Source organism: Panthera tigris, chromosome E2, assembly GCF_018350195.1.
Source record: "Panthera tigris isolate Pti1 chromosome E2, P.tigris_Pti1_mat1.1, whole genome shotgun sequence".
In the NCBI taxonomy this organism is placed as follows: domain Eukaryota; kingdom Metazoa; phylum Chordata; class Mammalia; order Carnivora; family Felidae; genus Panthera; species Panthera tigris.
This window is the reverse complement of record NC_056674.1, coordinates 13,109,471-13,123,126: the sequence shown is the minus strand read 5'-3', so window position 1 is coordinate 13,123,126 and position 13,656 is coordinate 13,109,471. Positions and strand designations below refer to the sequence as shown.

Sequence of the window (13,656 nt, the reverse complement as noted above, 5' to 3'; positions counted from 1 at the left end):
CAGAGAGAGAGGGAGACACAGAATCCAAAGCAGGCTCCAGGCTCTGAGCTGTCAGCACAGAGCCCGATATGGGGCTCAAACTCACAAACTGCGAGATCATGACCTGAGTTGAAGTCGGAGACCTAACTGAGCTACCTGGGCACCCCTGGAACTTGCAAGTCTTGATTCTGGGTTTGTGAGTTTGAGCCCCACATTGGGTGTAGAGATTACTTAAAAATAAAATCTTTTAGGGGCGCCTGGGTGGCGCAGTCGGTTAAGCGTCCGACTTCAGCCAGGTCACGATCTCGCGGTCCGTGGGTTCGAGCCCCGCGTCAGGCTCTGGGCTGATGGCTCGGAGCCTGGAGCCTGTTTCCGATTCTGTGTCTCCCTCTCTCTCTGCCCCTCCCCCGTTCATGCTCTGTCTCTCTCTGTCCCAAAAATAAGTAAAAAACATTGAAAAAAAAAATTAAAAAAAAAATAAATCGCTTAAAAAAAAAATAAAGAGGGGGTGCCTGGGTGGTTCAGTCAGTTAAGCGTCTGACTTAGGCTCAGGTCATGATCTCATGGTTCATGGACTTGATCCCCATGTCAGGTTCTGTGCTGACAGCTCAGAGCCTGGAGCCTGCTTTGGATTCTGTGTCTCCCTCTCTCTCCGCCTCTCCCCTGCTCACAGTCTGTCTCTTTCTCTCTCAAAAGTAAATAAACATTTAAAATTTTTTAAATAAAAAAAAATACCAGATATACAAAGGTACAGGAAACTGTGAGAGAGAAGTCACTCATTTGAAACAGACCCAGAATTGGCAGAATGATGGAACTAGCAGATGAGGGTATTAAAGAGCTGTTATAGATATATTCAGAATGCTCAAGGATATAAAGAAAAACCTGAGTGCAATGCAGAGAGAAATATAAAAAAGGAGCAAGTGGAACTTGTAGAGATGAAATATACAACATTTGAATGGGAAATTTTACTGGAATGGTTTATACAGATCAGACACTGCAGCAGAAGAGAAAAGAGAATTGGAAGACAGCAATAGAATAGAATAGACAGAATAGAATCCAAATGGAAGTTACAGTGGGAAAAAATGACTGACAATGGGCACAAAGTCTAAGTGGCCTGAGGAATAAAATAGCAAGTGGTCTTACATAAGTGATTGAAGTTCCATAAGGAGAGGAGAAAAAAGGAGTAACAGGAAAAAAAAAATATTTGAAGAAGTAATGGTGAAAACTTTTTCAAATTTGATGAAAATTATAAACTTGCAGATCTAAGAAACTCTATAAAACCCACGTAGGATAAACACACATACACACAAAGCACTTCAAGGCGCATTATAATCAACTGCTGAAAACCCGTGATAAAGAGAGAGTCTTGATGCAGCCAGAAGGCGGTGGGGGGGGGTGTGTGGCGGACGACACACGCAAGAATCAAATAACAGTGACAACAGACTTCTTGTCAGAGAGTATGCAAGCCAGGAGACAATGCACAAATGTGCTGAAAGGGAAAAACAACCTGTCAATCTAGTATTCTATATCCATCAAAAAGATCCTTCAAAGATCCACTAACAAATGTTTCATACAAACAAAAGCTGGGAGAATTAATTGCCAGCAGGCCTGCACTTCAAGAGATGTTATTTTGGGGACGGGGGTGCCTGGATGGCTCAGTCAGAAGAGTGTGCACCTCTTGATCTTGGGTCGTGAGTTTGAGCCCCACGTTGGGTATGGAAATTACTTAAAAATAAAATCTTACTGGAGCGCCTGCATGGGTCAGTCAGTTAAGAGCTTCCACTTCGGCTCAGGTCATGATCTCATGGTTGGTGAGTTCGAGCCCCTGTCGGGCTCTGTGCTGACAGCTCAGAGCCTGGAGCCTGCTTCAGATTCAGTGTCTCCTTCTCTCTCTGCCCCTCCCCCACTCACACTCTGTCTCTGTCTCTCAAAAAATAAATAAATGTTTAAAAATTTTTTAAATGAAAATGAAATCTTTTTTAAAAGCAAAGGAAAAGTTATGGGAAGTTCTTCATGTAAAAGTTCTTCCATCTAATGCTAGATGGAAACTTGGATGCACATAGAGCAAAGACATGTTTATGTTTATTTATTTTTGAGAGAGACAGAGTGTGAGTGGGGGAGGGGCAGAGAGAGAGGGAGACACAGAATCCCAAGCAGACTCCAGGCTCTGAGCTGTCAGCACAAAGCCCCATCCAGGGCTCGAGCTCACAAACCGAGATCATGACCTGAGCCGAAGTCAGTTGCTTAATCGACTGAGCCACCCAGGCACCCCTATCTGGTAATTTTTTATTGGATAACAGACATTTTGAATTTTACATTGTTTTACATTGTTGAATGTATTACTTTAAAGAGTCTTGGACGTTCTCTGGTGGGCAGTTAAATTCCTTGTGGATAATTTTGATCCTTTCCAGGCCTGTTTTTTAAAGCTGTTAGAGATCTGGCATAGTCTTTATTCTAGGGCTGACTTAACTCTATTTGTAATATGTTGTCCTTTGGGGTCTCTACTGAATGTCTCATCTGTTCGGTCAGATCTCGCTCCTCAGGCTGGAGAGATCTCAAAAGGTTCCCAGCCCTGTGCAAACCCTGGGAATTGTTCTGTCTTTGAAAGCGGTTCTTCTCTGGCCCCTTAGAGTTCCACCCTATGTGTACACAGATTGATATTCAGCCAAAGACTCAAGGGGACTCTGTGCACATTTCTGGAATCCTTTCTCTCTGTGCAGCTCCCTCTTCTTAGGTTCCCTGTCCCACAAATTTTAGCCACCTTGGCCTCTCTGGTCTCCACCTCTGCAACTCCTGAGATTGCCAGACTGTTTGGGTTTCCCTTTCTGGCACCTCACTCTATAAACTAAATTCAGCCAGACAGCCTGGGCAACGATAAGTCTCACTTCGTTGCTTTTTTTTCCTCAGGGATTACAGTCCTGTGATGCCTATTGTCCTACGTCTTTAAATAGTTTTCTATATTCTGTCTAATTTTCTAGTTGTTGATGGTGGGAGGGTATTTTCAGGATATCTTATTCTCTTAGATCTGAAAGTGGAAATCTCTGGAAGCAGTATTAAACCCAGGGAGTCTGGCTCTAGAATCGGTGCTTCCATCCTTCCCACTAGTCGGCAGTCACTGAGCCTTCTAGATGCTGAGGTCATTAAGAGTGGCACCACCAACAGGGTGCATGGCCACAGTGGGAGGGTGGCAGGGGGCGAGGGCCTCCAGACTGTAGCTCGCTCCTTCTCCCCCTCAGGTGGGCCTTCACCTTGATCATCATCTCTTCCTACACGGCAAACCTGGCTGCCTTCCTCACCGTGCAGCGCATGGAGGTGCCCGTGGAGTCAGCTGATGACCTGGCAGACCAGACCAACATTGAGTATGGCACCATCCATGCTGGCTCCACCATGACCTTCTTTCAGGTGGGGGCCTTTGAAGTTGCCCAGGCTTGGTGTTGGTATCCCCATCGTGCATAGCTGCCCAGGGTGGGGCTGGGCAGGGCCTCCTGGGTCAGGGGGATTGATTGTCATGACAGTCAGGGAAGCTGAGAAGCAGAAGACACACTTGTGGGGTCACAGGGAGTGTTGCTGTCTGGCTGGAGAAACTGGACTTTCGCCCCAGGGAACAGAAGGGAGGCAGATAAGGGATCTAATGTTGTATCAGTGCTAGATGGGCCAGATGGGGTCATGGAGGCTGCTAGAAGGGTCAGGCCTGGGAAAATGGGCCAGCAGAGAGGAAGGCAAGGCCCTTCAAGATGAAAGGTGTGTGTCCCTGTGTATTATGGGGTGGTGGGAAAGAATCAAAGGAAAGCAAGCCCGGCAAGGAGGCTTGAGTGACCGTAGAGGCCCTAAATGCCAAGATAGGGCTGAGATTAGGACCTGTAAGTGGGGAGGTGGGAATAGTTACTGGGCAGGGGTGACCTGTTTAGAGCTGTAAGTTCCCTCTGGGGCAAACAGGGGTAGACTAATGGTCTGAGGGAGGCTGGAGCTGGGCAGGGGCCACTGGTTGAAGCATGAAGGAGAGGAGGTCTCGCTGGTGGGTCGTGGGACCAGTTTGCAGCTGGGAAAAATAGAGAAGTAGGTTTGGGAGGTGGCTGAGCCCTGGGGAGGGGCCTGTGGGGCACATAGGAAGAGCAGCGTCTGAACATCAGATAAGAGAAGGAAGGCGTGTGTCAGGAGTAGTGACGGGGGTGGTCATCCCCAGCTTGGCCTCCACAGGCCTCTCCCTAGGGGCTCTAACTGGGACAGCGTGGGGCATTCGCCAGAAGGTTCCTGCAGGGCCTAAAGGAAGTAAATGGTCCTATTTGGCATGCTGCAGGTCTCCCCGACCCAGGCTGGGCCCTGGGTAAATTTGCGGTTGAGCTTCTGTGCATAAGGCCTGGGAGCGCTCGGAAGACAGGGCTGGGTGTCAGGCTGAGCCAGGCCCAGGGGTGGAAGAGAGAAGAGGGGCTAAAGAATAGACCATGGCTCCTTCTTCCCAAGCCTTCTGTCCTCAGGGCCCTCGCTGGCCTGGTGGGCGTGCAGATGGCTTGGACCTGACCTTGAGCAATCTGTCTTGTCCCTCTCCTCTGACTTTGGCTCTTCCTGCCTTCCTCTGGTCTCCTCACTCTTTCCAGTTGAGAGAGACTTCCTGGAGGGCAGGGGACAGGGTTCAGGGGAAATGCAGGGGGTGGAAAGACCCTCACCTGACTTCCCCGCGTCCCCCCCTCCTCCCAGAACTCACGGTACCAGACGTACCAGCGTATGTGGAACTACATGCAGTCGAAGCAGCCCAGTGTGTTTGTCAAGAGCACGGAAGAAGGCATCGCGCGTGTTCTCAACTCCCGCTATGCCTTCCTGCTCGAGTCCACCATGAACGAGTACCACCGGCGTCTCAACTGCAACCTCACCCAGATCGGGGGCCTCCTCGACACCAAGGGCTACGGCATCGGCATGCCACTGGGTATGGCAGCCTTGGGGCTGGGGAATGTGGAGGGGGCCCTGGGTATCCGAAACCAAGCCACGTGAGCCGGCCCGGGACTGGGCCAGGCCCTCCCTGTGGCAGGCCGGTTATGTTGTGCGTGGCCTTGGGCGGATGTCACCGCCATTGAGCCTCTGCACTCAACCCGCAAACACGGGCCTGGCAGCAGTCAGTTCCAGCCCTCCATGGCTGTTGGGAGAATCCCGTGTGACTGTGCACAGCCCAGTACTTGCAGGCCATGACACTTGCCCCCTTCCCCTTTGGCCCGAGGACCCCTTGAGGGGGAAGACCTGGGTTTATGTACCTTACAGTCTCTGCACAGAGCCCACAGCCCAGCTCAGAGCAGGTGCTCAGAATATAGATGATGGAAGGGACGGGGGCAGGGATGGGTCTGCCTGGGAGACTTGGACATGCTTTTTCAGGGCTCAGTGCTGGAAACCCAGCAATTTTATCACCAAATCTTGACATTTTGACCTTTAAATCCATCTATCTGCTGATGACTACTGTGTTAGTTATCTATTACTGCGTAACAAATGACCTCCAGTCTTAGCAGCTTCCCTGTGCCAGGGAAGCACGTAGCCCGGTGCTTCGGGGGGACGGGCTCTGGAGTCACACCGACCTGGATTCAAATCCCAGCTCCACACCATCCCCCCGACTCCGTGCATGACCTTAGGCAGGAATGTCACCTGCCTGGTCCAGAAAATGGGGGTGGTAACACCCGGTAATACCAGGATCATGAGGGACTTGAATTAATGTCCGTTAACCAAGGGTCTACAAACCTGGCACATCGTAGGGGCTGCTGAATACTAATGACTCCACCTACCCATGTCCCTAGTTTCTGGCACCTGGGAAATGCTGAAGAGGTGTGGTGACTGAGGAAATGACAGGACGGGACACGTGTGGGGTGTTTGGGACGGAAGGATGGTTTGAGGAGAGAATCCGAGGGTAGGGAGGAGAGAGGTGGCTGGAGATTCATTCACTGAGCAGATTGCCTGATGCCCTACTGTGTGTGGCACGCACTGTGCTGGAAGACCACAGCAGGGGGCCGCGAAGCCCCCAGCCTCTTGCCTTCGACCAGGGGCGCAGACGGCAAGGACACAATAAACACGCAGCTTTATAAAGTGATGTCAGGTGGTGATAACTGCTCTGAGGTGAAGTAAGGGGAAGGGACTGACAGGGAGGGGGTGCTTGGTGCCATTTTAAGTGAAGGTCATTGGAGAAGACCCCTTGAGGAGGCACCATGCGAGCAGAGGCCTGAGTGACAGGAGGGAAGGAACGTTCCAGGCAGAGATCCTGAGGTGGGACTGTGCCTGGAGGACTCGAGGCACAGCCGGGAGGCCGGTGTGGCTGGCACAGAGAGCCTCGGGGGCAGCAGGAGCCTCAGGTGGTGGGGCCAGTGGACCCCAGATCTCGAGGCCGAGGGAAGGACCTGGTGCTCTCTGCGTCGGGAAGCCATTGGAGAATTTTGAGCACGAGAGAGGCGAGCTCTATGACTGTTTCTGAAGTTGTCCCTCTGGCTGGTGGGGGGAGGTGAGGGGCACGGCAGGGAGGGGACGGTGACAAATGTGACATGAGGCCTAGTGGGGGCCCAGCCCAGGGTGGTGGCAGCGGAGGTGGCAAGCAGTGGTCAGACTCGCAGGTAGAGGGGGAAGAGCCCCGGGGATGCGGTGGAGGCAGGAGGAAGGGTCGTGGTGAGGGGGCAGTTGGGGGTTGGGTGGGCAGGGCTCCGGGGCCCCGACGGCCAGTCCACCCCCTTGTCCGTCCGGTGCAGGCTCCCCGTTCCGGGATGAGATCACCCTGGCCATCCTGCAGCTTCAGGAGAACAACCGGCTGGAGATCCTGAAGCGCAAGTGGTGGGAGGGGGGCCGGTGCCCCAAGGAGGAGGATCATCGAGCCAAAGGTCAGCTCCCCCACACCCCACGCCCATCCCGAAGCCCTCTGAAGCCCCCGTGCCCACGCAGCCCCCACCCTGTGACTTCCCCCTCAACCCCCAGGTCTGGGCATGGAGAACATTGGTGGCATTTTTGTCGTGCTCATCTGTGGCCTCATCATTGCCGTCTTCGTGGCGGTCATGGAATTCATATGGTCCACACGGAGGTCGGCAGAGTCCGAAGAGGTGAGGAGGCTGGCAGAGGGCGTGGGGGAGAAGGGGGGTGTCAGGGGCGGAGGGGCATGGAGACTGTGGCATTGGTAGCCTTCCTGGAGGGGGTCTAGGAGCAGTGAGGGGCCAGGAGCAGGGCGCAGAGAGGATCCGAGAGCCCCCAGGGGCAAAGGGGGTCCGAGGAGAGGTGCATATGGACAGAAGGGAGAGGGAAGCCGGGCGTGAGGAAAGCCAGAGGGAAAGCGGGCATGGACAGAGGTGAGGATGCAGGGGAAAGAAGGGCTGGGGAGAAGGAGTGGGGAGGGGCAGGGGGTAAAGCAAGGAGAACTGAGAAGTGACATAAAGGCAGCGGGTGCGGCTGGAAGACAGCCGGCTTGCTGGCTGGTCCCAGCTCCACGGGGCCAGTGCTGCCCAGTGACACTCCTCCATTTCCACTCGTGCCCCTTCGCTCCCTCACGGGTCCACCTCCGCCTCTCCAGGCCCCAGCCCCCTCCCCCTCCTCACCTTGGCTGTTGACCTTACTTCCACTTCCCTGAGAAAAGCGGAGGAGTTAGAGGAGAGCATACAGACCTCTCCCCATCCAGGCACCTGTCTTTCTCCACTCGCCCTGTCGGTTACTCCGAGGGAATACCCATAATTCCAGCTGAGGCACCCTCCCCTGTGCCCCCATCTCCTCTCTCGCCCCCCCAAGGACATCCCTCAGCGGTTCTTTGCTCCCTCCGCCCACCATCAGTTTCCTCCTCTCTGTTGGATCAAGGCTGTCAGGATACAGACGTACTATCATCTTTCCCATCTTCCAGAAATTTCTCTTGACCCCGCTTCCCTTCCTGGCCACCACGCCCCCTCCTCCCCTAACCGTAGAACCTTGAAAGAGTGTCTTTCTGCTGCGTCAGTTCCTGTGCTGCATCTAGTCTCCGACACACTCCCATCCACGTCCCCACTGAAGCTGCTTGTCACCAGTGACCCAGGCCCAAATCCAGTCCAGGTCTCAGGCCTCGTCATATGTGAGGTAGTGATGGGCTTTGGCACAGCTGAGCTCTCGCCTCAAAACCCTCTCTTCATGCTTACGCCCCCACTTTCTCCTTCCTCTGCGGCCCGTCCTTTGTTGAGGGGTTCTAGGGCTCCGTCCTGGACTCTTCTGTGTCTTCCTCCACCCCTTGGTGACCCCATCCAGCCAAATGGTTTGTAAGACCACCGCTATACTGATGACCTTTACTAGCTGTCTATTACCACGTAACATTCCTAAGATTCAGCAGCTCAAAACAGCAAACTTACATCAGTTTGCAGAGCAGCTTAGCCGGGTGGTTCTGGCTGCCAAGGTCTCTGGTGAGGTCATGGTCATGATGTTGGCTGAAGGCTTGCCTGGACCCAGAGGGTCCACTTCCAAGGTGGCGTATTGTCTCCAAATGTACTTGCAGGATTTTGATTTATGGAGGCGACTAAGTGATGACACAGGCCAATGCCACCGAAAGAAGATTTTTATTACATTTTCCAGGAGGGGGTGATGCCACCCACGTAGGGCCACAGGGGAAGCACCAGGTTTTGGTCAGGAACCAGAGCTGAAAGCCTAGGCCACAGACGGCGCCGGGGCACCGGGCAGGCAAAACAGCTTAGAACTGGCTAGTGTGGATAATGTCGGTGGGCTCAGGGCTAGAGGGTGGTCTGTAGCTGTGTGTACCTGATCCTGGGTGATTTAGGGCAGCCTGGTGTGAGAGTCAGCTTAAGCTGGAGGGTGGGGGTACAAGCTGGGATCGGTTGGTTTGCATATGAAAGGTGGGCTCTCAGCCCTCTGCTATCCCTAAGAATCTAGCTGTGGAAAGGCCCCTCTCTCCCTGACCAGCAAGGTTTTCTCTGTGTCAAAACATCCTAGGATAGAATAAAGAACATGGGGAACATACACACTCAATGGCAGCTGACAGGAGGCCTCAGTCCCTCCCACAGGGACCTCTCCGTAGGGCTCCTTGGGTGTCTTCACGCCGTGGCGGCTGGGCTGGCTTGCCCCAGAGCAAGTGATCCAAGGGCCAACCCAGCAGAAGCCACCAGCCGTATTCTGTTGGTCACACAGCAGCCCTGATATAAAGGCAGAGGGGACCACACAGGGTGGGAACACTGGAGGGCAGGACTCTAGGGAGCCGCCTGCCATAACCCCCAGTGAGGATCCCTCACAGGGACTTCTCCCTGGACCCAGGGTCTGTGAACTCTGATCTTCCCATGGATGTCTGACAGGTAACCCACTTGACATCACATGGCCAAGGCAGAGCTCCTGCCCACGCACCAGGCAACGTTGTCATTCTCCTTGCTCAGACCAAGATGTGATTACCCTTGGCTCTCCCCTCTGTCTCATGCCTCCCTTGGATCTCTCAGCCAGTCCTCTCGGCTCCACCTTCAAAATACACCCAGAATCCAGCCCCTTCTCACCTCCTTGGCCACTGCCACTCAGCTCGCCCTTGGCCTCCTCCGTCTGTTCTCAGCACAGCACCAGGGAGATCCTGTGTACAGCAGTCCTCTACTTAAGGGTCCCCAGTGCCTCCCACCTGACTCAGAATAAAAGCCAGACCCTTACAGTGGCCTGTGGGCCCCATTGCTCTTCGACCTTGCCTTCTCTCTCCCCTGGGAACCTCACTCCAGCAACCCTGCCCCTGCTTGTGGTTCCTCCCACAAACCACCCGGTTCCCTTTTGGCACCTTTGTCCTGCACAGCCTTGCAGTCTTACTGAAGGTCTTCCTGGTGCATCTTCCCTAATATCCTACTCCAGATGCAGTATCGGTCCCCACCTCTTGCCAATTTTATTCTCCCCAGCACTCATCACGGGCTAACATACTCCCTGCATTTACATTTTTGTTAGTTTTGTCTCTGCACGCTGGAATACAACCTCCACGAGGGCAGGGACTTCCTGTTTTGGTCCCTGCACACAGCAGGCGCTCAGTAAATAGGTCTTGCCATAGTTGGTAGCATGAGTTAGAGGCAGAAGATGGAAAACAAGCCGGAGGGAGTCGGAGACTTTGGAATGACAAGAAAGGGAAAGACAGGGGCCTGGATAGGAGGCGAGGGCAGGCTCAGGGAGAAACCCGAGGACGGGAGAAGAGAGAGAGGCTGAGAGGTGAGACAGAGCACGCGAAAAGCGCGAAAAGTGGAGGCTAAGAGGGGAGGGGAGGGGAGGAGTGGAGCCCGGCGGCGCGGGGGGGGGGGGGGGGGGGGGGGGCCGAGGCAGAGAAGGGAAAGAGGACGCAGAAGCCAGGCGAGGGGGCGGCGGCGAGGAGAGCGAGCGACGGACCGTGACCACCGCGCCCCGCCCTGCGCCGCCCACAGGTGTCGGTGTGCCAGGAGATGCTGCAGGAGCTGCGGCACGCGGTGTCCTGCCGCAAGACGTCGCGTTCCCGCCGGCGCCGGCGCCCAGGCGGCGCGAGCCGGGCCCTGCTGTCGCTGCGCGCGGTCCGCGAGATGCGCCTCAGCAACGGCAAGCTCTACTCGGCCGGCGCGGGCGGGGATGCGGGCGGCGCGCACGGGGGCCCCCAGCGCCTCCTGGACGACCCGGGGCCGCCCGGCGGGGCCCGGCCCCCCGCCCCTACGCCCTGCACCCACGTGCGCGTCTGCCAGGAGTGTCGGCGCATCCAGGCGCTGCGGGCGTCCGGGGCCGGCGCGCCCCCGCGTGGCCTAGGCGCCCCCGCCGAAGCCACCAGCCCGCCCCGGCCGCGGCCAGGCCCCGCAGGCCCCCGCGAGCTGGCCGAACACGAGTGACCACGGGCGGAGCCGGGCTGGCGGCGGGACTGACCGCAGGGACGGAGCCCGGGCCGCCCCCGCTTCCCCAGCGGGCGAGGGACGGGACTTGTGCCCCGGTGCTCCGGACGCCGCGATTTTGCCTTCGGCTCACGGTGTCGTCCGAGGCCCGGCTCCGGAGCCTTCCTGCGCCCCCTAGTGGACTTGCCAGAGGGTGCCGCGGACCCCGCACTGCGCCCACCCCCCCACCCCCCCTGCGGATAGGAGGAGCGCAGGAATCGAGGACTCCGGGGGCCGGGGACTGCGGGGCCGTTCCGGAAGCGGAAAGCAGTCCGCGAGGAGAGCCCCATCCTGGGACTGCTCAGGCTCCCCAAGACTTGACACAGCCCTCCCCACTTCTGGAGGACGGGAGGGCCTCTGGGCATATGGGTGTCCCCTGGCGCCCCTCAACTCTTCTCTTTCTCTCTTTTTTTTGGGGAGAAACCTCGGAATTTCTATGAGACACCCCCCCAGGGAGGAGGTCAGTTGGGCCCCTGTCCCTCCCCCTGCCACACCCCAGTCCCTGTTGGAATAAAAAAAGAACAAAACCCCAAAAACTGGGGATACCTGGGTCTCATTTCCTGGAGGTATGAGGGCATTAAAGGCTCGGGCTCCCCAGGGAGTCTGCTGAGAACCACACACTGGATGGTCACTCCTGGACTCTCTCCACCCTTGGGCCCTGCCCTCAGCCAGCAGGTTAGCCCAGGTCCTGGCAGCTGGCCCCTCTCCACTGACCTTCTCTCAGGACAGAAGGAGGCTGCGACAGAGACCCTGAGACAGATGGAGAGAGATGCAGGGATCTGGAGAGGAGGAGACACCAGGGAACGGAGACACAGAAAGACAGAAACCAGATGGGGTTGGGGGAAGGGGAGGGTGAGTGAACTGCTCAGTGTGACCCTGCCTGGGGTGGCCACGCAAGTGGCAGGTGTGTGCTTGGGCCAGGGTGATTTGGTAACTTGTTAATTGTGTGCCTGTGTGTGTACATACGTCCGTGGGGCCATCTCCACCTGTCTGTGACTCTGACCCTGTGTTTCGGCTGAAAATGTACCTCCCCAGTCCCCAGGAGAGGAAGTGAGAAATCCCAGTAGACTGGGGGTGGCTGAAGGACTGGTTGAGCGGGGGAGAGGGGTGGGTCTGCTTTCTGTCTCCGCCTTCCCCCGCCCCGCTGGAGGTTTCCACTGGAAACTGCAGCTGAGAAAGGACGAGTGAAGGTCACACAGCGAGAGCCACAACGAGGCCGAGTAGAAGGGGGAGAGATGGAGAGGTGGGGTGAGGAAAAGATGGGGCAGGGGTGGGGGAGAGGGAGAGCTGGGGAGAAACAAGGAGGGGGGCAGAGAGGGAGGAGTAGAGAGTAGGAGTAGAGGGCAAAGGCGGGGAGAGACAGAGACAAACCGTGATGAGGTGAGGTAGAATGGAGAAGGGGACGAGAGGGATGAGACAGACGGAGAGACAGATGAAGCAGGAAAGTTAAGAGACCCTGGGGAACTGGGGCTGAGAGAAGGAGAGATGAGGTGGGACAGAGACAGGCTGGAGACTAGAAGCCAAAGACAACTAGTTGGAGACAGGAGGGGGCCGGAGCGGTGAGGGAAGCCAGACTGAGTGGGACAGCGTGGGGGAGAGGAGAGGCTGGGCCCTCCTCTCGGGCACGCTGCCGGAAGCCGGGAGCTGTCCGTTCAGCACCGGCCCGGCGCGACTGTAGCGCACTGCCCTGTCTCCCTTGCAGGGCCTGCCTGCCTTCTCGGTCCTTGGGGAGGCCACACCCAGGAGACCCCGCCTGACACACAGGACCCCCCCAGTCTCCACCTGGACCCTTCTGTGCCCCTGGCACTTGTGTGTGTGCCCCTCCGGGACAGGTGTGGGGGTGAGCTGGTCTCAGTGTCTCTGTTGGTCCGCACATCAACTGCACAGACTTGAATCAATGTCTCTGCCCTTGGGCCGAACTCTGTGTGTTGAGGTGACTAGAATATGATTTCTGGTCTCTCCACTTCTCGATCCCAATACCATGCAGCTGATCCCTAAGGTCTCTCCCCATTTCCGAGTCCTCCCACTTGTCCCCATTTCTGTTCCAAGTATCTCCTGGGTCCTTATCTCTGAGTCTCCCCAGTTTGCCAAATGTGTCTCTGCCTGGCTCTCTATGTCCCTGTGTCTCTCTGTCACCTTCACTGAGCAATTCTGTTGCTCTGTTTCCCTCCATCTGTTTTCTCATCTGACTTTGCTGGCCTCTCTGTCTTTGTCAGTCTGTCTGTATCGGCCTCTATCTGTTCCTGAACTGTGTCTATTTCTTCTTAAGTCTCTCCTTATGTTTCTCTCACTGAGCTCCCCTGTCCCTGTCCATCCCTGTGACCTTCCTAAGTCTTCCCTCCTCCCCCTCAACTTCCGCAGAGCCTCGCGCTGGGAGCACGGTGCACAGTCATCAGTCTCACCAGGCTAGTGTCTGAAGAGGGAGTGCATAAGGGGGGGACATAGCCTGTATCTGGGGTGTCATGTGGGGGGGCCAAGGTCTCCCCCAGCACAACTGGAGAATGGAGGAGAGAGAGCCTAGAATCTCCAGGGATCCAAACACCCTAGTAGGCATCTCTGTCCCTGTCCCCCCATCCCCTTCCCCATGGTCCAGGCCCATCCCTGCCAGAAACAGGCAAGGTGTGGGAGGGGGAGGGATGATATGGGTCCTCCCCCCACCACACACGCCCCCAGGAAGGGGGCAGAATTGCAGAGGGGACCTGGGCGCCAACCACCTGGGCTAGAAGATGTGGCTCCCCCCCCCTTCCCCAGTCTCCATGGAGACAGGCCAGGTCTGCAGGCCCAGCCTCCTTTGCTGCATATTCGGCCTCCCTATTACCATGGCAACAAGGGACAGCAGGGAGGGATGGGGATGGGTCAG

General features: G+C 56.2%; 1 protein-coding gene across 7 annotated transcripts in view; it reads left to right on the top strand.

The window, feature by feature from the left end:
* Window positions 1-11,326, top strand: part of GRIK5 (glutamate ionotropic receptor kainate type subunit 5) — a 58,372-nt gene extending 47,046 nt beyond the window's left edge. For all 7 annotated transcript variants that reach the window (XM_042969279.1, XM_042969280.1, XM_042969278.1 and 4 more), the window contains 5 exons: window positions 3,216-3,381; window positions 4,675-4,900; window positions 6,690-6,818; window positions 6,913-7,034; window positions 10,329-11,326. In XM_042969279.1, the coding sequence (XP_042825213.1) occupies window positions 3,216-3,381; window positions 4,675-4,900; window positions 6,690-6,818; window positions 6,913-7,034; window positions 10,329-10,757 (1,072 nt within the window). In that variant the 3' untranslated portion in view covers window positions 10,758-11,326. The remainder of the gene's footprint in view (window positions 1-3,215; window positions 3,382-4,674; window positions 4,901-6,689; window positions 6,819-6,912; window positions 7,035-10,328) is intronic.
* Window positions 11,327-13,656: the final 2,330 nt, after the last annotated feature.